The 27,124-nt window shown below is 39.8% G+C and overlaps 1 protein-coding gene across 2 annotated transcripts in view; it reads left to right on the forward strand.

Moving 5' to 3' along the window:
- Positions 1-27,124, forward strand: part of HMGCLL1 (3-hydroxymethyl-3-methylglutaryl-CoA lyase like 1) — a 189,637-nt gene that overhangs the window by 47,508 nt on the left and 115,005 nt on the right. For both annotated transcript variants that reach the window (XM_043450434.1, XM_043450435.1), the window contains exons 2-3: positions 16,657-16,737; positions 16,965-17,072. In XM_043450434.1, the coding sequence (XP_043306369.1) occupies positions 16,657-16,737; positions 16,965-17,072 (189 nt within the window). The remainder of the gene's footprint in view (positions 1-16,656; positions 16,738-16,964; positions 17,073-27,124) is intronic.

The raw sequence follows: 27,124 nt of genomic DNA on the forward strand, positions 1-27,124 counted from the left end.
CCCTCCTACACTGGGAGGTAGCTTTGGTTCAGTTTCCTGTGGAATCACTGCTTCTTCCTCTGAGTCTTGGCACATGCATGGCTTTGTCTGTGCCCTCAAAAACTGGAGTCTGTTTCCGCAGTCCTGTGGAAATTTTGTGGAAGTGGAAATCAAATTCCACTTGCCTTCAAGGTCAGATTCCCTGGGGATTCCCAGTCCCTTTGTCAGGTCCCCAGGCTGGGAAGCTTGACATGGTGTTCTGAACCTTCACAACAGTGGGAGAACTTCTTTGAGATTATTTTTATCCAGTTTGTGCGTCACTCACTCAGTGGGTATGGGATTTGAGTTTATTGCGATTGAGCCCCTCCTACCATCTTGCAGTGGCTTCCTGTTTATCTTTGGACATGGGGTATCTTTTTGGTAGGTTCCAGCATTCTCCTGTCGATGGTTGTTCAATAGCTGGTTGTGATTTTGGTGCTTTCGCAGGAGGAGGTGATTGCTCGCGTCTGTACTCCATCATCTTGAACCGGAAGTCTATTTTGTTGATTCTTAAATTGCCTTAAAAGCAGGAATAAATATGGTAATGTAAGTTTCCATATTACTCTTTCCATACATCTCACCCTCTCCTCCCCTCTTCCCATGTCCATAAGTCTATTCTCTATGTCTGTTTCTCCATTGTTGCCCTGTAAATAAATTCTTCAGTACCATTTTTCTAGATCCCATGTATATGCATTAGAATATGGTGTTTATCTTTCTCTTTCTGACTCACTTCACTTTGTATTATAGGTTCTAGGTTCATCCACCTCATTAGAACTGACTCAAATGCATTCCTTTTTATGGCTGAGTAATATCCCATTGTGTATATGTACCACAACTTCTTTATCCATTCATTTGTGGATGGACATCTAAGTTGCTTTCATGTTCTAGCTATTATAAATAGTGCTGCAGTAAACAATGGGATACATATGTCTCTTTTAATTTTCATTTTCTCAAGGTATATATCTAGGAGTGGTATTGCTGGGTCATATGGTGGTTTTATTCCTAGTTTTTTAAGGAATCTCCATAACGTTTCCATAGTGGCTGTGTCAATTTACATTCCCACCAACAGTACAAGAGCTTTCCCTTTTCTCCACACCCTCTCCAGCATTTATTGTTCGTAAACATTTTGATGATGGCCATTCTGACCGATATGAGGTGATATCTCATTGTAGTTTTGATTTGCATTTCTCTAATAACGAGTGATGTCAAGGATTACCATATGTAAAATAGATATCCAATGGGAATTTGCTGTGTGGCTCAGGAAACTCAAACAGTGGCTCTGTATCAACCTAGAGGGGTGGGATGGGGAGGGAGACGGGAGGGAGGTTCAAAGGGATGGGATATATGTATACCTATGGCTCATTCATACTGAGGTTTGACAGAAAGCAGCAAAATTCTGTAAAGCCAATTATCCTTCAATAAAAAATAAATAAAATTTAAAAAGCAGGAATAAATAATGATATTTCTTGAAATAGATAATGTTAATAACAGTCACCAATTAAAGAAGCATAACTAGGTATTCAGGGTCTCATCATGTGCTATCAATGCATGGAAGTTTTTCTCTTTTGAATTTTTAAGTTAATACTTCTATTGGATGGTTAAATACTTGCATTAAAAGCTATTTTAGAATTAGTTTCTTACGTGTGCTTCATCTTACTTTTATTTCATTTCTATTATTCTATTACCATCTACATTTCATAAACTCTTTACACAATCTATCTTAACATTTTCTATTTTCAGCTCTCATACACTATTTTATTTAAATTTCAGTTATGTGTTTGTATTAAAGTAATAATTAATGGATGATTATTTAATACATATGTATGCATTTATTACTCAAGACATGTTTAAAATATAATTCATGTAGCTAAGAAGAAAATTATGTGGCATAGATGTTAAAAGCCTTATTTTTTATTTTAATAAATAATTTTGGATGGTTTTATATTCTACTACATTTCAATCTGACATATATAACAGATGCCCCTTATATAATATTCTTAAGCTTTTTTACTGACTCTTCTTGATTTATCTAAGTGTTCATAAAATTTGCATATTTCCTGAGGGAATTCATAGTTAATCATGCTACATATCTACACTGACACTAATACTATTTTTCCCTTCTGTGCCATGAATAAACACTAGTACACATACATACAGAAGAGTGTTCATATTTTAGAGCTAGTTTTTAATATCTGTTGAAATGTTGACCAAATGCTGTTGGGAACAATGATCTTCTGCCTGCCACTACCAAAAAGGTAAGTGGATACCTTCCTTTACCTTCCAGGTCAGTAAAGTAAGATGTGTTGTTCATGGAGTTTAAGATGACTTAGTCATATATCACAAATTTATTTTCACTTCAGTTAAGTCACTCAGTTGTGTCCAACTCCTTGTGACCCCATGGTCTGCAGCACGCCAGGCTTCCCTGTCCATCACCAACTCCCAGAGCCTACTCAAACTCATGTCCATTGAGTTGGTGATGCCATCCAACCATCTCATCCTCTGTCGTCCCCTTCTCCTCCCACCTTCAATCTTGCCCAGCATCAGGGTCTTTTCCAATGAGTCGATTCTTCGAATCAGGTAGCCAAGGTATTTGTTCAGCCTCAGCATCAGTCCTTCTAATGAATATTCAGGACTGATTCCCTTTAGGATGTACTGGTTGGATATCCTTGCAGTCCAAGGGACTCTCAAGAGTCTTCTCCAACACCACAGTTCAAAAGCATCAATTCTGACTTTAGGGGAAATGCTTTCAATTTTTCACCATTGAGGACAATGTTTGCTGAGGTTTTGTCATATATAGCTTTCATTATGTTGAGGTATGTTCCTTCTAGTCCTGCTTTCTGGAGGGGTTTTTTTTTAATCATAAATGGATATTGAATTTTGTCAAAGGCTTTCTCTGCATCTATTGAGATAATCATTAAATTGAATGCATTTCCCCTAAAGTCAGGAACAAGACAAGGGTTCCCACTCTCACCACTACTATTCAATATAGTTTTGGAAGTTTTGGCCACAGCAATCAGAGCAGAAAAAGAAATAAAAGGAATCCAGATTGGAAAAGAAGAAGTAAAACTCTCACTGTTTGCAGATGACATGATCCTCTACATAGAAAACCCTAAAGACTCCACCAGAACATTACTAGAGCTAATGAATGAATATAGTAAAGTTGCGGGATATAAAGTTAACACACAGAAATCCCTTGCATTCGTATACACTAACAATGAGAAAACAGAAAGAGAAATTAATTCCATTCACCATTGCAATGAAAAGAATAAAATACTTAGGAATAAATCTACCTGAAGAAACAAAAGACCTATATATCAAAAACTATAAAACACTGATGAAAGAAATCAAAGAGGAAACAAATAGATGGAGAAATATACTGTGTTCATGGATCAGAAGAATCGATATAGTGAAAATGAGTATACTAACCAAAGCAATCTATAGATTCAGTGCAATCCCTATCAAGCTACCAAAGGTATTTTTCAGAGAACTAGAACAAATAATTTCACAATTTGTATGGAAATACAAAAAATGTCAAATATCCAAAGCAATCTTGCGAGAGAAGAATGGAACTGGAGGAATCAACCTGCCTGACTTCAGACTCTACTGCAAAGCCACAGTCATCAAGACAGTGTGGTACTGGCACAAAGACAGAAATGGAACAAAACAGAAAGCCCAGAGATAAATCCACGTACCTATGGACACCTTATCTTTGACAAAGGAGGCAAGAATATACAATGGAGAAAAGATAATCTCTTTAACAAATGGTGCTGGGAAAACTGATCGATCACTTGTAAAAGAATGAAACTAGAACACTTTCTAACACCATTCACAAAAATAAACTCAAAATGGATTAAAGATCTAAATGTAAGACCAGAAACTATAAAACTCCTAGAGGAAAACATAGGCAAAAAACTCTCCAACATAAACCACAGCAGGATCCTCTATGACCCACCTCCCAGAATATTGGAAATAAAATCAAATATAAACAAAATGGGACCTAATTAAAATTAAAAGCTTCTGCACAACAAAGGAAACTATAAGCAAGGTGAAAAGACAGCCTTCAGAATGGGAGAAAATAATAGCAAATGAAGCAACAGACAAAGAATTAATCTCAAAAATATACAAGCAACTCTTGCAGCTCAATTCCAGAAAAATAAAAGACCCAATCAAAAAATGGGCCAAAGAAATAAACAGACATTTCTCCAAAGAAGACATACAGATGGCTAACAAACACATGAGAAGATGCTCAACATCACTCATTATCAGAGAAATGCAAATCAAAACCACAATGAGGTACCATCTCACACCCATCAGAAAGGCTGCTATCCGAAAGTCTAAAAGCAATGAATGCTGGAGAGGGTGTGGAGAAAAGGGAACCCTCTTACACTGTTGGTGGGAATGCAAACTAGTATAGCCACTATGGAGAACAGTGTGGAGATTCCTTAAAAAACTGGAAATTGAACTGCCATATGACCCAGCAATCCTGCTACTGGGCATACACGCTGAGGAAACCAGAATTGAAAGAGACACGTGCACCCCAATATTCATCGCAGCACTGTTTATAATAGCCAGGACATGGAAGCAACCTAGATGTCCATCAGCAGATGAATGGATAAGAAAGCTGTAGTACATATACACAATGGAATATTACTCAGCCAGTAAAAAGAATACATTTGAATCAGTTCTAATGAGGTGGATGAAACTGGAGCCTATAATACAGAGTGAAGTAAGCCAGAAAGAAAAACACCAATACTGTATACTAATGCATATATATGGAATTTACAAAGATGGTAATGATAACCCTGTATGCAGGACAGCAAGAGAGACACAGATGCAATGAACAGTCTTTTGGACTCTGTGGGAGAGGGTGAGGGCGGGATTATATGGGAGAATGGCATTGAAACAAGTATATTATCACATGTGAAACGAGTCACCAGTCCAGGTTCGATGCATGATACAGGATGCTCGGGGCTGGTGCATTGGGATGACCCAGAGGGATGGGATGGGGAGGGAGGTGGGAGCGGGGTTCAGGATGGGGAACACATGTACACCCATGGCGGATTCAAGTCAATGTATGGTCAACATCCATACTACCCTGAACGCACCCGATCTCATCAAGTCAATGTATGGCAAAAGCAATACAATGCTGTAAAGTAAAATACATAAGTTAATTCATTTTTAGAAAAATAGAAAAAAATAATGAAACAAAAGAAAAAAGAAAAAAAAAAGCATTAGTTCTTTGGCACTCAGCTTTCTTTATAGTCCAGCTCTTACATCCATACATGATTACTGGAAAAACCATAGCTTTGACTACACGGACTTTTGTTGGCAAAGTAATGTCTCTGCTTTTATATGCTGTCTAGGTTGGTCATAGCTTATCTTCCAAGGAGAAAGTGTCTTTTAATTTCACGGCTGCAGTCACCATGTGCAGTGATTTGGAGCCCTAAAAAGTAAAGTCTCTCACTGTTTCCATTATTTCCCCATATATTTCCCATGAAGTGATGGGACTGGATGCCATGATTTTAATTTTCTGAATGTTGAGTTTTTTTTTTTTTTTTTTTGGAGAGCTGTGAGCTTTACTTTTATTCTGGAATCTTTTTTTTTTTTTTTTTAATTAATTAATTAATTTATTTTTTCAGTGGGTTTTGTCATCCATTGACATGAATCAGCAATAGATTTACACGTATTCCCCATCCTGATCCCCCTCCCACCTCCCTCTCCACCCGATTTCCTCTGGTCTCTTCCCAGTGCACCAGGCCTGGAGCACTTGTCTCATGGCATCCCACCTGGCGCTGGTGACCTGTTTCCATAGATAATATACATGCTGTTCTTTCGCAACATCCCACCCTCACCTTCTCCCACAGAGTTCAAATGTCTGTTCTGTACTTCTGTGTCTCTTTTTCTGTTTTGCATAAAGGGTTGTCGTTACCATCTTTCTAAATTCCATATATATGTGTTAGTATGCTGTAATGTTCTTTATCTTTCTGGCTTACTTCACTCTGTATAATGGGCTCCAGTTTCATCCATCTCATTAGAACTGGTTCAAATGAATTCTTTTAAATGGCTGAGTAATATTCCATGGTGTATATGTACCACAGCTTCCTTATCCATTCATCTGCTGATGGGCATCTAGGTTGCTTCCATGTCCTGGCTATTATAAATGTTGAGTTTTAAGCCAGCTTTTACACTCTCCTCTTTCACTTTCATCAAGAGCCTTTTTAATTTTTCACTTTCTGCCATAAGGGTGGTTCAGTTCAGTTTAGGCGCTCAGTTGTGTCTGACTCTTTGTGACCCCATGAACCGCAGCATGCCAGGCCTCCCTGTCCATCATCAACTCCCAGAGTTTACTCAAACTCATGTCCATCGAGTCAGTGATGCCATTCAACGTCTCATCCTCTGTCGTCCCCTTCCTCCTGCCCCAATTCCTCCCAGTTTCAGGGTCTTTTCCAATGAGTCAACTCTTCGCATGAGGTGGCCAAAGTATTGGAGTTTCAGCTTCAGCATCAGTCCTTCCAGTGAACACCCAGGACTGATCTGCTTTAGGATGGACTGGTTGGATCTCCTTGCAGTCCAAGGGACTCTCAAGAGTCTTCTCCAACACCACAGTTCAAAAGCATCAATTTTTCGGCACTCAGCTTTTTTCACTGTCCAACTTTCACATCCATACATGACCACTGGAAAAACCATAGCCTTGACCAGACGGACCTTTGTTGGCAAAGTAATGTTTCTGCTTTTTAATATGCTGTTTAGGTTGGTCATACCTTTCCTTCCAAGGAGCAAGCGTCTTTTAATTTCATGGCTGCAGTCACCATCTGCAGTGATTTTGGAGCCCAGAAAAATAAAGTCTGACACTGTTTCCATTGTTTCCCCATCTATTTCCCATGAAGTGATGGGAGCAGATGCCATGATCTTAGTTTTCTGAATGTTGAGCTTTAGGCCAACTTTTTCACTCTCCTCTTTCACTTTCATCAGGAGGCTTTTTAGTTCCTTGTCACTTTCTGCCATAAGGGTGGTGTCATCTGCATATCTGAGGTTATTGCTATTTCTTCTGGCAGTCTTGATTCCAGTTTGTGCTTCTTCCAGTCAAGTGTTTCTCATGATGTACTCTGCATATAAGTTAAATAAGCAGGGTGACAATATACAGTCTTGATGTAGTCCTTTCCCTATTTGGAACCAGTCTGTTGTTCCATATCCAGTTCTGTTTCTTCTTGAGTTGCATACAGATTTCTCAGGAGGCTGGTCAGATGGTCTGGTATTCCCATCTCATTAAGAATTTTCCACACTTTCACTTGGCTACAAATAAATTCTTAAATTGTCAGTGATTGCCTTTGAATTGACCTTAGGGCATAGATATTCTGAAAGACAGTTTTCAGATATCAGTTTTGTTGATTCAGCCCTTCATTTCAGAAAGGCAGCCAGAGAGAGAATCATCTTTATATTGTTCCAGAGAATCAAGGTTCCTGTGAATATCTCCTCCATCAGTGATGATGCTTTATGTGTTTCCAACTATGTTTGGTTAAAAGAGACATTAATATCTAAGAAACAGCAAACAGCAGAATGTGGATACTTGTATGTTGCTGCAAAATGCATTGTGTGCATGTTTCAGATGAGATGGCAAAATGAGATTCTTTTGGAAAAGTGGACATCTAATGCTCTCTAAAAAATCCAGTTTCATTTCAAAAGAAAATCTTGCAATTTCTTGATTCAAACTTTTTATCTCTGTAGTGGAAGCATTTGATTTGGCCATTGTATCAGTTCTCCAGGGGAATATGGACTATGAAATAGGTTATCTCCATATACACAAATACTTTATGTGCATGTAGAATTACACCTCAAGAAATGAAATGATTAGAAAGTTTAAAATTCTGTCTAGAAATTTCTACTGTGGATGGCATCATTTTCCTAGGGAAGAAAAAGTGGTGTTTGTGGAGTGAACAATGAATCATATCTGTCACCACCAGGAAGGTTGATTGCATATGTAGAAGCCACCTATATTGACTGCTGGGAATTAAAATATATGTGTGTTATATAGTATATATAAAATATATATATGTAATAACATATTTATACATGCAAGCTCCCTAAAGATTTTGGAGAAATTCCCATGAAAGTATGTGTTCTATTTAATTTTATTTAAGATTGAAAAATGTGAATTAAAGCAGCCCATTTATGTTCTTCATGAAAGAATGGTTCATTATTACTTTTTCAAACAAAGCTCAGTAGTTGGTGATATATTTAATCTCATCCTAAAGAAAACTAGAACAGGAGCCAAGAAACGTAGTTGGGAACCTTAGAAAGTCATTTAGTCTCTCTCTCAGTCTGCCTTCCCCACAGAGGAGCTCCACAGATGAAATGCAGATAGAAAAGTGCTTTGGAATAACAAGGCAACACATAAATGTAAGATAGTATTGCTTCAGTTTTTGCCCTATGAAAGTGAACTTTTAGAAATCCAATTCCAGATGTGGGCATACATTCAGTCATGTAACCCTGGCATTTTGAAACCCTTATTCTGGATAATACATCTTTTGTTATTCACTAGTATCATACACTACTCCACATTAAACAGGAGGCAGTAAGCTCAGTAACAGGGCTTTTAATTCCATAAAAATAAATTTATATTATAGACCTGTTTAAGGACAGTGGCGCCCAGTTCTGTAGACTAGAACATAATTCCTTGGAACTTATAAGTCATTCATCAACTCATATATTCTGTGTATGTGAATAGTGCCATGTTCCCCCCACCCCTCTCCCAGAAGGTAGCACACAGACCCCTATTCCCTTAAAATGTAATCTTGTTATGGGCAGAGATTATTGTGCAGTTGGTTCATTTTCATATATCCAATAACTCTAATAATGCTGGTTAATAAGTGTTGTATATATGGAAGGTCAGCTTTGCTTTTCTGAATTTTAGATGTGAATTTGTTCATTCATTCAGCAATGTAATTAAGCACTTACTATGTGTCCATCCTGAAAGATTATAATAAAAAATGGGAAACAGGCAGGCAAATAAGTAATTAAGATATCTTTTATAGGACATCTCTACAAAGTGTAGTGGATTCATAGAAATGAAATTGCAGTTGACTCTTGAACAAAGGTCTGAACTGTGCAGGTCCACTTCTACGTGGGTATTTTTGAATAGTGAATTCTACAGTGCTACCTGATGGGATGTGTGGTGGGTTGAATCCACAGATACAGAAGCACAGGTAGGAGGAACTGTGGATGGGAAGGAATTGTGTGCATTTGAATGCGTGGAGTGAAGGGCTGGCACCCTTTAACTCCCATGTTGTTTAAGGGTTAACTGTGCTTAATTCTCCACGGAGGTCACAAAAGTCCTGAGTAGGTAACGAGTTGAATCTTGAATAATGAGTTAAGTGTTTTGATTGAGGACAGTAATTGAGGTCATCATAGTGTTGAGACATGATTCTTCATGGGTCTCTCACATTTCTGCATGTCTTACTAGCTTCCTTTGAAAATATCTTTGCGAAGTGTTTGTGTAGCAAGTGGCCTTGGGTAATAGTGCGTCTTTTCAGAACAAAGGGCAGACATGTTGAAATGGTCTGGTTCCCCAAGCACCGCTCCGGTAATGCTTAGGGAACCAGTACAAAACTGTTGGTGCTGTGGCTGCTGCTATCAAGGTGAATAGTAAAGCCTCTTGTCTTTGACTCAAGAGTCGCATGGCCTCTGCCAGCATCCAGAACACTGGCAGGGCCACTTATTAGCTAGCATGTGTGGTAATACCATCGCCTTTCATGGATTTTGACAGCTTTGTGGATGAACTGTTGTGGAGAGAGACATGACTTTCTGCAAAAGGAAGAATGAGGGTAGTCAGGTGGTTAAAGGAATTTGAGTGAAATCAGGGCTTCCCAGGTGGCGCTAGTGGTAAAGAATCCACTTGCTAGTTCAGGAGACCCAAGAGATGGAGTTTCAATCCCTGGGTCAGAAAGATCCTGGGTCAGGAGTAGGAAGTGGCAACCCACTCCAGCATTCTTGCCAGAAAATTCCAAGGACAGAGGAACCTGGCAGGCTACAGTCTATGGGGTCGCAAAGAGTCAGACATGACTGAGTGTGTGCACACATGTGTGCACACACACACATACACATGCACAGGAATTGGTAGCAGACATGTTTCATAGTTGGTGGAGCAACAGATGGTCCTCTGCTTTGTTGCTTGTTAAAGATGAGGACCTGGGAAGATGGCTGCTGTCTGGTTTCGGGGACTTATTAATACGTTCAACAATTGAGTGATGCCACGCTTGTGCTGGCTCTTCTCAGAGAAGGGGAACATCCCTAGGTATCTACTGGTCAGTCTCAAGTCCATCCATTGTGAAAACTAGGACTAAGATGAGTCCTGGGTGGGCTGAAGGGTCTCTTCTCTCTGTCCATCAGTAGTTACTGGAAGTGTCGAAAGAAGAAATTTGGACAACATTATGAGAGGGAGCCAGGTGAATCATAAGAACTCTGGTTGAGTTGGGAGATGAGGAGTTAAGATAAGTGATTCTTGTTAGTAAGGAATAGCGACAGTTGGACCTTCTTAGCTGCCCTGGAATCTGTCCTTACCAGCTTGATACAACTAGAGAAGGCAGCGAAAGGTCTGCAGAGAGCCCTAGCTGCTCTACAGAAACTCTGCGGAGAGTTCCCTGGGCAGGGCAGACCCCTATGTAAGGAACCATGACTGAGTCCCTGAAGAGTACAGGGCTGCTGCTGCCCCAGATTATGTATAAGGTGCTGAAAAGCAGCCCGCTAGAAAATGAGAAAGGACCCAAAGAATTATAGACGAATTTTAAAGTCAGCCTTGCCACCTTGCAAAACTCTCTTAGCCCTTATACTGTAACTGGTAAGAGATGGTATCTTAACAATGGAAGCATGTACAAGTTTGGCCCTTGTCAGGAAGAGGGAACAAGCTGATGATTCTGTTGGAAACCAGCACAGCTATGGACACTAATTCCAGGGGTTACCAAGGTTAAAATAGATGGTGTCGGAAATGATGATTTTGCTTTCTGGTAAAGGGCTTTGTGTAGACCTGAGACTTTGCAAGTTCATTGTTTTGAGCCAGTGGACAGCTGCTGTGCTGTCCTGTGCTGGGGGTCCTTCTGCACCCCCTCATCATTGCTGTCCTTCCTCCTTCAGCTGTTTTAGGCAAAAGATGATTATTGGTGCATGGATAGCATCTATCTGAGTGTGCTAGGGGCCAGTGGGAAGACTGGGGACTCTTACCAAGTCACCATCTTATCAGTCCCGTGGTGGTGGGTGTCCTGATTCAGCTGACGGGGTTCAGCAGTATTCCCAGCGGCAAAGGGGAGGTGAGGCAGCCTTGTGGGTGAGGCCTTGCTGCTTCCACATCTGAATGTGTAGTAAAAACTGGAGCATATTGTGACTGTGATTTTCTGTCCCATAAATGCCAAAGGTCCCATCTCAGTAGGAAGAGCTACATGCAGTGAAGCAGACACACCGTTGGGGGAATCCCCCAAATCTCTGATCTCCTGGAGCTCCGAGACTCTGTGACTGGTGATTTGGCAAATTGAAGCTTCTGGCAAAGTCAGGAAGCCTCCTCCTCCTGGCACTTTGGAGGGCTGTGTATCCGTTACTGTCCTGACACAGCCTCCCAGGTCTCTTTGGAAAATCAGTTGTCAGCCTGCCATGGAGTCCTTTTTTTAACTGGATGCTTGACTCAGGGAGGTTTCTCTGACTCTCTGGCCCATATTTCCATTTTGGGGATTCAGCCTGGAGGTGGTGGCTAACGAGGTCAGACATTTTCAGCAGTCCTCACTAATCAAATGGAAATGGTATATTTGAGAAAGTGGCTGGCCTGTCCCCAGTGCAATCTGAGCTTTACACACGAAAAGTAGTCATTGCCCTCTGTCGTCCATTCCGCCGCCTGGAACAAAGCTACCAGCTCAGTGGGGACCCTTCTCTTCACGGTGCTTTTCTTAGCGTGGTTGGATGATGTTTCAGCTGAGCTGAAACCTGATGATGACCACTGGGCTCCTGTGGTTGGGAAACCTCCCAGGCTGCCATGCAGAACTGAAAAGGACTGTGATCACTCTACTCGTCCAGTGGAACTGGAGGCCTTTCCCATGTTTTTATGGACTCGTGGGTTGTGGTCATTGGCCTAGCTTATTTGTCTGCCATTTGGCAAACTGTGGACTGAGATGTTAAAGACACCTTGGGGAGGCGCTATGAATTATGGCAATAAATTATGGCTGCCGATGGGTCCTCGGAGGCCCATAACTCGGATGAGGCACCCTGGAATCACACTGCTGATCAAACCTCCATTGCCTGGATTGCCACCACTGCTGCCTGGATATATGATAGCACTGAACATAGTAACATACCCACCGTCATAAAAAAGGTACAGCGTAAACAACTCCAGGTTTCTGATGCCGAGGCCACTGCGGCATAGGATTCATTCTGCTGGTTGGCTCCAGGACCCTCAGGAGGAGTGGGCATGGCTATTTCTGTATTGTATTGTAGGCTGTTTTTCTCCTGTTCCTTGGAGGTCTGTTGAGACTGTTGCTGTTCTTTGCTGCTGTTGTTGTTTAGTTCCTAAGTGGTGTGCAACTGTCTTGTGACCCCATGGGCTATCATCCTTCAGGCTCCTCTGTCCATGGGATTTTACAGGCAGGAGTACTGGAGTGGGTTGCTGTTTCCTCCTCCAGGGGATCTTCCTGACCCAGGGGTATAACTCATGTCTCCTGCATTGGCAGGCAGATTCTTTACCATTGTGCCACCCTGGAAGCCACCTGCTGGACTAGCTTTAAATAAATATTTTCATAAGATAAATTGAACTGATTTGGTTCTAGCTCCTGTTCATTTATCAAAGGGGCAAAACAGAATGGTTTATTAATGTGACAATTTGCCATAAAACAAGATGGTGTAAAAACGAAGAGTGGGTATTATTGGGAAATAATTCTTCATGGGCGTCTTGAATTTCTGTTTGTCTTACAAGCAGAGGCACAAATACCTTTGTTCCAAACTCTCTTTCCAAGGATTTTTGTATGCCAAGCAGCTTTGAATGACAGAACTAGTGTATCCTTCTGGAGCCAAGGGGGAGTGTCTTTCTCTGGGACAAAAGGCAGGCGAACTCATGGTCAAGCATCATAAACACATGTCTACCTCTGTCACTAAGGGGCCATAACTGCCCGTTACCAAAGTTTCAAGCTCCATGTGCTTGGAGTTCCTTTCCTATAATGGAACCCATTGCCTGTGCAAACGTTACATGGTCCTCTTTTCCTCCTGGAAATTGCGCTTGGAGAACCACAGAAATCCTGATCCTCTAACTACGGTGGTTGTTAGGAGTGATAATACTTTTTTTCTTTTCTGACCCAGAGTTCTTGTGTCTTCTACCAGCATCCATGGCAGGCTCAGCTTGTTAGCTTGCAAGTAAAGTAAAACTTCAGACCCTTCATCTTTTTCTCACAATTAGTAGCTATAAAAGATATACCTCTCAATATTGTAACGCAGTTGATGTTTATTTTTCTATGACAAAACAATTGCTTCGTATGGAATTATTTTTCAAGTAGTGATTCAAGTGTAGCTTCCTTTCTTTTTTCTTTTTTTGTCTTTATCAGATTCAAAGTTTGCCATACTCATTTACATCAAGCTGTCTGGAAGGGAAGGAGCATGGATGCATGTACATGGGGTATTTTCATGGGCCAAGCCTGAAAGGGGTACATAGCATTCACCTTCATGTTCTGCCAGCTGAACTTGTTCAAACGTGACTCTTAGGGGAGAAATGAAGTCCAGTCCTGTGCCTGTGAAGAAGAGACACGGGTTTGGTGGAACATTTCCCCTGTGGATAGAAGCTCTTTCCAACGAAAAGTAACTTCATGTGTACAGTCATGAAAGTGAGCAGGACATGACTCTAGCCCAGCTAAAATCACAGGATGCTTGAAGTAGATTGTGGTAGAAGGTCAGAGTTAGTCATGCATCATCTTTTACCTTAGGTTGATAGATCTCTCCAAATAAATGGTAGATTCTGAAAGATTTTAATCATGGAAAATAAGATTAGGGAGAATACTTAGGAAGCAATAGACTGAGTGGAAAAGGATGACAATTTAAATAAAGCCAATGACAAAAGAGATTCACTAATGTAATCAACAAGCACTTAGGAAGTGCAGCTGCTGCTGCTAAGTCGCTTCAGTCGTGTCCGACTCTGTGCGACCGCATAGACGGCAGCCCACCAGGATCCTTTGTCTCTGGGATTCTCCAGGCAAGAATACTGGAATGGGTTGCAGTTTCCTTCTCCAATGCATGCATGCCTGCTAAGTCGCTTCAGTCGTGTCTGACTCTATGCGACCCCATGGACAGCAGCCCACCAGGCTCCTCTGTCCATGGGATTCTCCAGGCAAGAGCACTGGAGTGGGTTGCCGTTTCCTTCTCACTTATACCCAACTAAGTGCTAGGTGTTGGGTATATGCCAAAATAGAACCAGTAATAAATGTACCAGTTAGGTACCCATTAGATATACAAGGTAAGAGAAATGGTAGTGAATAGAGGTGGATTTTTAAGGTAGTCCGTAGGGTCACACAGAATTGACAGGACTGAAGCGCCTTAGTATGCATGCACGCACATGCTATTTAAAGGGAAATGTTCTTTGAGCTTACTGAACACATTATAACTTACTTCTGATTTCTCAGGTATTCAGGAAGAGGTTATACATATCCATGCCTAGAAGACAAAATGCTAGTGTTAGATTCAAGAAGAAATGTAAAATAATATCAAGTGAGGACATATTCCGGTTTGACAGAAATAACAGTAATTGGTGGGGGATTGTACTTTAATTTCTTAATATTGTTTGCTACCTCTGCCACTTACAACAGTGATGCAAGGGGAGGTCCCTTTAATTATACTCAGCATACTGCTGTCACCTTGAAAAGTACCATGTTCATATTCTCTGTTAAATGTTGTTGTTTAATAAAGAAATATTTTTCATCCCCTGTATGCTCCAAGCTAATTGCTATTGGAAATGAGTTTCAGGAAACAGTCAACAATAGTAAGACCACATGGTTTAAGATTGCCTAGTTTTTTGGTTTTTTTTTTTTTTTTTTTGGTAGTTTTAGGGCTGGATGTAATAAGAGAGAGGAGTGAGCTTCTCTTTATTTGCTCTGCCTTTCCATGCCCCCCTCTCCTGTACTGTTTGGATGAAATGACGGCTGTGATCACCATCCAAAACCGAGCCTAAGGGTGAGAAACTGCACAAGTCCTCACTCGGGCCTCACCCTCCCAACTGCGTGCATCACAACCTGCTCAGGAGATGCAGGAATGAGAGTCCGTTTCCTTTTTGGTTAATTTTTGCTTATTGAACTGCCTGATTTTGTGGACATTGCAGAGGGTGGTATGTAAACTTTGTAACAGAAACCATCTGGGTTCTTTTGCTTAGTTAGTTAGCACAGAATGCTGATAAAATCAAGCAGCAGCTATAGATCCTCCAAGGGCGGGCAGGGCATGTTCCTCCATGTTATGGAAACAGAGTCCCACACCCAAAATAGCCACTTCATCACTGTATGCTTGTGGTTGTTACCAGGACAGAGACAGTACAAATTGGTCAGCCCAGATTAATCATCCCTGATGGAAGGCAAGACAAAAAACAAAAAAAAAAAAACAAGTAAATGAAAACTTAGAAGCACGGGTTATGCTGATCTGGTTCAGTTCTGTTAGCTTGAAGACTTTGATGATTGATTACCGGTACTTAACTGCGCTTAGAGATAGCAGGAGGTCATGTTTGTTCCGTCTGGAAAGATGTAGCCTATTTCCAATTTTAACTGCAATATGAAGTTGAGAAAGTCTGTTTCTATTTCTCCTGTTTTAAACTAGTGTCCTTCTAAACATAGTATGTCCATAATCCTTAGTTTAGGGACAGATGGGAATATCCAGGATTGGGTCACCCTGGCGGGGGTGGGGGAGTCTGACCTTCAGGAAGCTGTGTGTAGGTGCAGGTCATGCTGCGTGACACAGACAAGAAATAAACAACACATCTTCACCAGCACAGGCAAGAAATCTGAACTCACACTTGGCAAGTGAAGGAAAGTGCAGAAGTCTGTTAATACAAAGATCTATTTTTTTTTAATGAACTCAAATCATGCTGTTTATCATCACACGCAGAAATACTCAACAAATCTGATCTTTAGATCCTAAGTCTTCTTCTTGACAGTTTTATTTTTGAAGTTCATCTTTTGAGTTTTAATCATAATTAGACTATTATGCTATGCTCAGTCGCTTCAGTTGTGTCTGACTCTTTGCAACCCTATGGACTGTAGCCCACCAGGCTCCTCTGTCCATGGATTCTCCAGGCAAGAATACTGGAGTGGGTTGCCATGCCCTCCTCCAGGGGATCTTCATGATCCAAGGATTGAACCCATGTCTCCTTCGCCTTCTGCATCCCAGGCAGATTCTGTACTGCTGATCCACCAGGGATGCCCAATTATACTATTACTGGATTGTAAGAAAAAAATGACTTCATGTTGTTAATAGGGTAAACCTTGTATTTTGCATTATATCATTGTATTGATTTCTTACCTTTCTTAACTTTCCAGGGTGAGAACTTAATCTTAACAAAGTGGAATTGTTTGACTTTTCATATAAGCAGCTTTGATGACATAACAGTTATCTCTTTTTCTTGCCTTGTATTTTCCATTTCAGGAATCAGCCCAGTTATCTGGATTCCCTGAATATGTTAAAATAGTAGAAGTTGGACCTAGGGATGGATTGCAGAATGAAAAGGTAGTTTGATGTCTATTTTACACAGTTTATTTAAAATGTTAAATCTACATATTTACTCAGAGTCTAAAGGCTTATGTGGATTTCATATATTAGATGATTATCTTTGTTCTCAGTCACTACTTGAATTTATACATCTTAAATATTATTTGCTTTCAGTTAAGAATTAATTTCTATTTATGTGCCTTAGACTCTACGCAAATAACATGAGATTTTTAATGTTTCCTTAGGTTATAGTTCCTACAGATATAAAAATTGAATTTATCAATCAGCTTTCCCAAACTGGCTTGTCTGTAATAGAAGTGACAAGCTTCGTGTCTTCCAGGTGGATACCACAGGTATGTAACTCCATAATTCCTTAACTGGATTCTGAATCCAGCATTGCCAAGATTTAGTGACCAGCGTGATATGCGTTGTGATATTAACCTGATAGAATTACCAGTTTGCTATATTCTTACTAAATTTTGGTTCATATCCCTGATGGCTCAGGCAGTAAAGGATCTGCTTGCAATGCAGGAGACCTGAGTTCCATCCCTGGGTCAGGAAGATCTTCTGGAGAAGGGAAAGGCTAAACACTTCAGTATTCTTGTCTGGAGAATTCCATGGACAGAGGAGCCTCGGGGACTACAGTTTGTGGGGTCACAAAGAGTCAGACACGACTGAGTGACTAGTGCTTTCCACTTTAGTGAAAGATTTAGTGAACAGCATGGTATACCTTGAGATAGTAACTTGATATAATTACCAGTTTCCTGTATTCTTATAAAATAGTAGTCCATACACTTAGATATAATTAAATAAAAAACATATTTAATTAAATATACCTATTAAGTCCTAAAATGTTATTTGGACTTAATTGTTTAAAAGCTGTTTGGAATTTCATCCTAAACGTCCAAGAGTGTATGGTCCTATATAATGAGTAAGGCATAAGACTCTCAATAGCAGTTTAGGGTCCTGCCTTCCCTTTATTTCCATTTATAAAAGCAGACTTATTATTGATCTTGCTTTATGCTCATAGCACACTGTTCCCTTGGGAATCTTGGATTTGAATTCTCAAAAGTCTTTTGTATCTAGTTAGTCAGTTACTGATACAAAATTCTTCCTCTTTGATGTAGCCTGTGGTTGTCTCTTTTTTTAAACTCTATGGATGAGTTAGTAACCCACAGCCTTATGAATTAATTATTGGGATGGTCTCTTAAATGATATTTGTAAGCATTGTCTCTCCCCTCTTTATGCATTCCACCCATTGCTTCTAAGATAACCTCCCAGAACCTACCATTTTTATGAGTGATCTGAATATCTCCAGCGGATTTACCATTTTTGTCTGTTAGAAGAAAGTGATGTTAAGTGTGGCCTGACACCTTCCCCATACAATCCCATTTTAAGCAGTGAGAAATGTATAATAGATATGCACTCTTTTTTAATGTTCATATTTGCTAGTTTATATATATTCATCTAATTGATGAAAATACATAGATTCATCAAAGACAAAAGGGAGTCATCTGGAATCTTCTCTTGAAGAGGATGTACTCTTATCCAGAGCTGGCTGGCATATGGAAGCAGCCATTACTTCTGAGACTTGCCTCTGATGTTTGAAATGTGATTAATAATTAGCAAACAGTGAACCCCTCTCCCTTCCCAGTCCAGTTCTCATTCCCTGGATCCTTGGATTCCTTGAACCCTGTTCTTATTCTTTGGGTCCCCTAATCTCTCCCCAGAACTTAATTTCGCTGATTATTTTTTCATCCTGTTCCCTTGGTTTCCTCATCAATCCTCCTTCACTTGCCACCCTGAAGCTCCTCTTGGCTTGCCAACATTTCCCCACCACCAAATTCCCTCAAGATTCTTTAGTAATTTCCCCTGCCTCTGCTCTCCTCTTTTCCGACCCTTCCAGTAGCAACAGTCACTTCTGAGAGGATGACAAGTCTGTGTTTCCAGTTCTGTCCTTTCTGACGAGCTTCAGCTGGACATGCTATTAGACACTGAAACTCAGTGGGTTCAAAACCATACTTATTGTTGATCCTACTTTATGCTCATAGCCCATTGTTCCTTTGGGAATCTTCGATTTGAATTCTCAAAAGTCTTTTATATCTAGTCAGTTACTGACCCAAAATTCTTCCTCCTCAATATAGCCTATCAGTTCAGTTCAGTCGCTCAGTCGTGTCCAACTCTTTGTGATCCCATGGACTGCAGCACGCCAGGCCTCCCTGTCAATCACCAACTCCGAGAGTCCACCCAAACCCATGTCCATTGAGTTGGTGATGCCATCCAACCATCTCATCCTCTGTCGTCCCCTTCTACTCCTGCCCTCAATCTTTCCCAGCATCAGGGTCTTTTCCAATGAGTCAGCTCTTCGCATCAGGTGGCCAAAGTATTGGAGTTTCAGCTTCAATATCAGTCCTTCCAATGAACACCCAGGACTGATCTCCTTTATGATGGACTGGTTGGATCTCCTTGCAGTCCAAGGGACTCTCAAAAGTCTTCTCCAACACCACAGTTCAAAACCATCAATTCTTCAGCACTCAGCTTTCTTTATAGTCCAACTCTCACATCCATACATGACCACTGGAAAAACCATAGCCTTGACTAGATGGACCTTTGTTGGCAGAGTAATGTCTTGGCTTTTATGTAGTAATGTCTCTACATATACATACATACAACATACAGACTAATGGCAAAGTCGTGTCTCTGCTTTTATGTAGCCTATACCTATCTCTTATTTTCCAGCTCCATGGACGAGTTAGTAATCCATATCCTTATGGACTGATATTAGTAGTCCCTAAGGTCTCTCTATCAGGCCCTACTTCCTCTTGCAGAAGCTTCCACCAAACCAAACTGCTTCTTGTTCCTGCTCATGTCCTGCCTCTGTATCTAATTGCGTTTCATTTATGCTTTCTTATGTACATCTCAGTTTCTGCATTGCTTTTCAGTTATAACAAGATGGTATAAAAAGTCTTAAGACACTAAAAGCTTTTAAGTACTTTTTAAGGTGTTGGAAACAACAGAGACCACAAAAGGATAGATAGTATTATTAATAATCCATCAGTTTTCACAGCTTCCATATTCAAATATCAGGGTTACTTTATGTATCCTTAAAATAAACTGACTTTTCTTCGTCCCAGATGCCACCATTTATAATCATATATATATTTTATAAATGCCATCTGAAGATCTGCTTCCCAGACTACGAGGGCTAAAGAAATCTTGACTGTGTCTCTGTTGACTGTCACTGTGCCCCCATTGCTTGGTCCCTAGTAAGTAGGTGCTCAATAAATATTATGAAATGAATAATGAACCTGTTAGCCTGAAATCCTCATAACACATGACTCCATTCTTTGATATGGACAAGTGACTCTTAAATTTTGTTCATGTATTTGATCTTGTGTTGCAAAGGCTACAGATAATTTCCTTAGGAAGACACAAACAGCTTAATGAGATTAGACTTATTTCCTTGACATTGTCATTTTGCAGACTGTGAGCTGTTATTATTTTACTTACTATCACGTGAGACTTTTTATCATCTTTTAAGTCTTCATGACATTGCCTATGTATTCTCTTTAGTTAGTGCTCTTTTCATGTATTTGATTATTGTTGGAGAGAATCTATACAGGCTAGCATAATTTTAGAGTAAGGTTTAGGAAGGACAGGTAACATTAACGATGACCCACCAAGATGATGTTTCAGATTTTGTGTTTTTCATTAGCATCAGAACAATGAAATCTTCAGAGTCCCATGATAAGTGAAAGTGAAGGTTGCTCAGTTATGTCCGACTCTTCGCAACCCCATGGATGGTATAGTCCATGGAATTCTCCAGACCAGAATACTAGAGTGGGTAGCGGTTCCCTTCTCCAGGGGATTTTCCTAACCCAGGGATTGAACCGGGGTCTCCTGAATTGCAGATGGATTCTTTACCAACTGAGCATGTCGGAAGCCTGACATGATAAGATAACCTCCAACTACAACATCAGTATCTCTTCAAGAGACTGTTATTTCCCAATGGTTTTTTTAAGCTGTCTCTTGGCTGTGGTGATATTCAGGAAATTATCTTATTCCGCTATACTGGAAATTGCTTGGCGGGTTATTCTTGAGCCTAATCTGGGACACACCCAGGGCCACTGAGAAGAAGGAAGTGAGAGTCCCTTGCACGGAGGCCACTCTTCTGACAAGAACAAAGGAGCGAAACAGAGGGAGGGCCATCCCTCTGGGAGCAGTAGTGGGAAAATGCCTTCTGGCCTCACAGGAAGTAGAGGCCTGTGATAGGACCATAAAATAGCGTGATTCACGCGGGGCTTGGTTCTGAGGTGGATTCAGGACTTGACCTGTTGAGAGGTAATGAACTCAGCATTGGCTCAAAGTATTACTGGATGAGGGACAGAACTCCCCGCACGGCCTGTGAGGACAGCTGTGAGGAGCAGGGGCTCCTCTGTGCCGCGTCCAATCTGCACTGCCCGGAGCTGCAGTAAGTGGCTGAACTTCTGTGAACCCTGGCAGTCCCAGCGGTGATGCCTTCAGCGCAGGCGGGTTTATAAAGCCCGTGAGTGGGTCCCTGTCTGTGGCGGCCGGAGCCCAGGGCCCCTGGCTCCCACTGTTCTCACCAGTGTTATCCGAGCGAATGTCGACTGACAGACGATTGACTGACTTATCTGGGGCTCCTTATAAGTCAGTTGCTTTCTCCGGGATAAACTGCCTTTTTCTTAAATATTGAAGCAATGTGTTTAGTTTAAATATTGGATTGGACCCCACTCTGAAAAAGTAAAGATACTCATCCTTCAAATATTAAAAAAATATGCTATATATTTTACTTTCAATACTCATCTGGTTACATACATTCCAAACCGAAAAAAAAAGAAAAAAAAAAACCAAAAAAGGAGTGTTTTTATTAAATAAATCACTGATCTATTTGTAAAAGAACAGTGTGCCTGGATCAAAGATAATATCAGATTGAACTTTCAGAGTTATACTGGTTACTTATTACTACACATCATGAGTTTTTCAAAGGGCAGGACGGAGACCATACCATTTTGGCAATTTGATTTCCCATAGTCATGTTTGGATTCTAGATTTTACTAAGTTTGCGTGATGTAGACTTTTCTATTATTGTTGGTGGTGTGTGTGTGTGTGTGTGTGTGCGCGTGCATGCTGAGTTGCTTCAGTCATGTCCAACTCTTTGTGATCCCATGGACCTTAGCCCGCCAGGCTCCTCTGTCCATGGGATTCTTCAGGCAAGAATACTGGAGTGGGTTGCTGTGCCCTCCTCCAGGGAATCTTCCTGACCCAGGAATCGAACCCATGTCTCTTATGTCTCCTGCATTGACATTTCTGTTCTTGTTGTTGGAGGTTATTTCATCATGTAACTCTGTAGAGTTCATTGTTCTGATGTTAATATAAAAGGCCTTAAATCAAGAGAAATAACCTATAATGATAATTTGAAGTATTATAGCCTCCCATTTTTTGAAAGCAATTTATTTTTATTGATGTATAGTTGATTTACACTGTTGTGTTGGTTTCAGGTGTATAGCATAGGGATTCAGTTATACATCTACCTATATATATATATATATTTTTTTTTCCCCCCAGGTTCTATAACTTCTCATTTTTTTGAGAAAATATCATGACACCAGGCCTGTCTCACTCAAAAGAATGTCTGAGATTTGTGTCAGGATGATTTTAGTGTACCAGCTTACTTGTAGTTGTCTGAATAATTTCTATTTCTTCTAAATATCTTGAATGTGGCTTGAAATTGCTATACTGTTAATTCTCTGCATCTTCTTCTATTTCTTTCCCTTAAACGTGGGTCATGGGAAGAGTCCTCTGGTTTATGTTTAGATTGCTGCTTGCTCACTTATTTCTTTTTTTAGCATTTTAAAGCGTTTTTACAGCTTCCCTCCTACTGTTTTGTTTGGCAGCAGCTTTTCTAACTAGAGCAGCTGAAAGAAAAGTTCCCCGGTAGCAGGCTGCCATATAAAACAGGATCCCACACCTATAATCTAAATGGCCAGAGATGATAAAATACCTGCCATTAAAAAATACATGTTCTTTACAACTTATCTGGAAAAAGGGTTTCCTTAGAGTGACATATAATCTAAGGACATTTGAAATGAGTCCACATAGCTCCTTACTTCAATAGAGTGAACAGCGGTAACAGTAGAAAAAAAAAAAAATGTGTTTATAAAACTCTATGGGTTTACTGAAACTTTGGAATGGAACTCTCAGTAATGAGCTATTTAAATCATTATAAATGCAATAATTTTTGAAAGTGAACTTGAGTTTTCCATTATCTTTAATGTAGCCATTTGGTTTTAAACATGTTCATTCACGAGTGAATACCATTTATTTAAAAATAAGAATGCCTGAAAGGTACAAGACATGGTATGTTTATATCTGTCACATGCAAAGTCTCAGTTATAAATATTTGTTCCCTGTTTAATTAATTTTTAACTGTTGGAATAGGTGGGTCAGTAAGGGGCAGAAATAGCTTTTCTCTATAAAAGTAGAAAGAAATACACATAAAAGGCTGTAACAATTATTTACAAATCAGTCTAACACTTAAAAACATGGCCCAAACACAGTGTAAGCAAGAAGGAATGTGTAAACTTTTCCCTGTCCTCCTTTTAGTGTGTGAGACAATTAATTCTTTGTTAGGAATGAAAACGCACTTACTGGGCTGAAGTTTAAGATTTAGATACACTTGGATGAGAAGCGGATGGTTGTAACTTCTGCTCCTGAGCGCCCCCTGGCTGCTTTTCCTTGCTCTGCTTTTTCTGAGGGAGATGGTTGTGTGGGGAAGAGGCAGGGAAGGGGGTAATTGAGCAGAGAAGTTGTGTCTGCCTCTGTGTGTGTGTGTGTGTGTGTGAGAGAGAGAGAGAGAGAGAGAGAGAAAGAGAGGAGAGAGAGAGGAGAGAGAGAGAGAGAGCTCCAGGGCGAGAGGGGAAGTGGCAGGGCTTGTGTGAAGAGCTTTTGGGGAGAGCTTCCAAAGTCCTCTGTTTATAAGGCACAGTGTCCTGGCAGGGTAATTTCATCTTCTGTGAGTCTCATCCATGTTTCCCAGAGGAGCTGACCTCTGCCTGTGGCCCAGAGAGGATGAAATTTGTAAGACCGCAGTTCCCATTTCCTGGGGTCACGGGAGCCCTTTCACCCACATAGGCTCGTTTGGATTTCCTCCCAGCGTGGCAGCCTTGCATCTATCACATGGTGATTTAGAGTTGCAGAGGTTCCAAGAGGCAAGCACAAATGGTATGCCTTTTATAGCCAAGCCTTATAAATTTTCTAGCATCACTCTTCCATACTGTATGAGCTGATGTAGCTACAAAGGCTCTCGGTTTCAAAGGGAGGGATCCATGCCACCTCTTGACTGGGGTGGGGTGTTGCGGAGGAACACATGTGTAGGGGGATATCATTGGAGCACTTTTCTAAACTGTGACACTTGTGTCTTTAAAAATGATCTAATAATTAATCTAGTTACTTATGAGCTTTTCCTTATGAATAATGAAAGAACAGAGTTGAGAGAAAAGCAGGCTAGGCAGGCATTCTGAAACCCCCAGATTCCAAAAGATTTTAGCACTTTTCAGGGCTACTAGTATTTACCTGACTTCTGCTCACTCCCAATAGACAATTGTGCTGCCTCAGGTGGTACTGGAGTGATTGGTACTGGAGTGATTAACCTGAAATGCAATATTTTAAAGTTGTTTCATCCGACAGTTACCTCATTTGCCACTGTAATCACAGAGGGTATGCAGATTGCCTAAAGCATAGTCACAGATTTTTTTAAACACTTTTGTCTCTCTCAGGAAAAAATAAAAAATATGGAAAAATTTTTATTGTTAGTCTTGTCCATATTACTTGGCATTCAACAGTAACTTATTCTCTACCTAAGATGTAATTTCACTTCTGTGTGCAAAGCAAAAAGCAAAGCTTACAATGAGAAGCAATAGCGTTGCAATTCCACTAGTTAGATTTTCTTTTTTTTTCACAGTGAAGGTACAATTCAATATTTTTTTTACTTTTTCTCCATGAGGACAAAAGCTATGATTCTGCTCAAAGATTTACCATGCTCAGCATATACTGCTTTTCTAATGACTTAATCTTATCAATTACATTTTGACTAACAATTTGTCTTTTTTTGTTCTTAGATTTATAAAAAAGGACCCAAAATGTTCAACTACTTTATCTCACTTTTTATTTGAGTCTGTCAAATTTTCTCTAAGTTAATCCATGAAAGAAAGAAACTTTCAAGGCATTTTTATCATATGAAAATTCTATTTTTGTATGCAATTAACATTACTTTAAAATTGGGCCTCATAGAATTATCAGTATGCATTGACAGCTTGAAAGGTCTAGCATATAATAAAATTACATAAAAGCTGAATAGAGATACAGTTTGGCACAGAAAGACTGAATTTTACCTTTTTAATGGTAGTTTCTTCATTATTTTGATTAGTTTGTCAATCTTGTTTTAGTGTAAACTAACTCCACTGGTATGGCTCCTGACTAAGCCACTTACATCCAGTTTAAGAGAAGCAGTCTGTCCTGCGGACCAGGCTCCAAGGAACTCAAGCACTTCCTGTGCGTCATGGTTACCTGTCTCGTGGGATGAGTCACAGCCATTAGTGAAAACCAGGTTTAAAGTCTTAAGATTAAATGTGGACTGTTTCAGTCATCAGTGTTAAGACTGCCAAGGAGCAGCACTTGTTTTTAAGAATTCATGATCCTTGTACATTAACACTGAAAATGAAACATATACTAATTATTTTTAAATTGATTATGGTTTTAAAAGACATATTTTGTTGATATGTTTATAAAGAATTATAATTCTAGTTATATTTTTAAAAATAAAAATTAAGCATTTTTTCCTAATTTTTAGATATGCACAAATACACACATGGCATGCACACCAATCCAATATTGCCTGGTTAAATTGCTGGAAGGTTCTACAGGAATAATATGTAGTGAACATAGGAAATTAGATAAATCTGAATGCTAAAAGTAGCATTACATTCCAAAAATCATATTAAGCAGTAGGTAAGTTTTATATTTCAAACTTATACATTAGTGAGACATACCTATGTTAACATTTCACTTCTTCCACATTTAATAAAGTAAAAGGAATATAAACGTGTAGTTTTTCTTTTCACCTAGCGTAAATATAAAGCATTTACTTTTATGTGCTTAAAAATTTTATCCAGATTCATTTATCTTGAATATCCTGTTTATCAAATTGAAGACTAATTGGAATTATATTTTTAGAAAAATAGAATATTTTGTAATGTCTGTGGATTTTGGCTGTTTGTTCATTGTCAATATATAAGACATTCTTTTGAAGAACGCTGTTTGTTTTATAAACGTCTTGGACAGCTTCACATTTACAATGGCGAACGTGCATAGGTTACAGTTACGCTGCTTAAATGGTTCTAGGCTCTCACATTCCTGTCTGCTTCTCAAACTATTAAATGAACCATTCTTTGAAATTTCAACATATTGAAGCAAATCCATGCTAACAACTTGAGAAAATTAATACTACTTACTCCAGACCTTGCACTGCTGTGATGTGGAACCATCAAGAAATTGTATCACTGTTGTTAGTCAAGACTGATTATAATAAGAAACACATCTCTTAGTAATCCCCGAGTAATTATTTCTTCCCAAGTCCTCCACTTTCAGGTTTCTTGAGCTTTCAGTGACATCACTGTATCTGTTTAGAAATAACAACATACCTATTTTCCAATAGAATGTCTGAGAGCCGACTCTTGTTTCTGATACGATTTGGCAAAGTATTTTCATTTCTTTATGCCTTGGGTTCTTTCTATTCATTTATTCACCCATTCACTGCTTTTTATTATGTCTCTATTATCTGCATTGAATTCTTTGTTGAACCCAGACGTTGAATAATGTGTGGTTGATAGCATTATCTGTATAATAAGCCAGTTATAAAGTTAAAATGGGTAATGGAAATAAAATTACTCAAATCAAGTGGATATCTGTAAATGAACTGTAATAAACTAGAACCTAGTAATCAGAATATGTTAAGCAGTTTGTGTTTAAGAGGTTGTCTGTCCAGTCTTTTCAAGGTCTATCTTCTCTTCTGCTTACTGGATCTTCAGACACATATGAGGCCAGATCATTGCAGTTTGATCGTATAGGCTATTGTCCTGATGGCATTGCTTGCCAGGGTATTAAGAACCCTTTTGCTACAACTCTTTCTTTTTGCCAGTAAGATAATGTCCCTCAAACAACCCAGTCTTCCCCTCTTCTCATCAGCACAGCTCTCCAATGTGGGCAGAGGGGCTTCCAGGAGGAGGTGTAAGTATAGATGGGCAACTCCATTTACAGTCATCCAGAATGAATATAATTAGGCACAGTATTTTAAAAGTCATTTCTGCACCCATGCATGAGAAAT

The sequence above is a fragment of the Cervus canadensis genome, chromosome 28 (assembly GCF_019320065.1).
Source record: "Cervus canadensis isolate Bull #8, Minnesota chromosome 28, ASM1932006v1, whole genome shotgun sequence".
In the NCBI taxonomy this organism is placed as follows: Eukaryota; Metazoa; Chordata; class Mammalia; order Artiodactyla; family Cervidae; genus Cervus; species Cervus canadensis.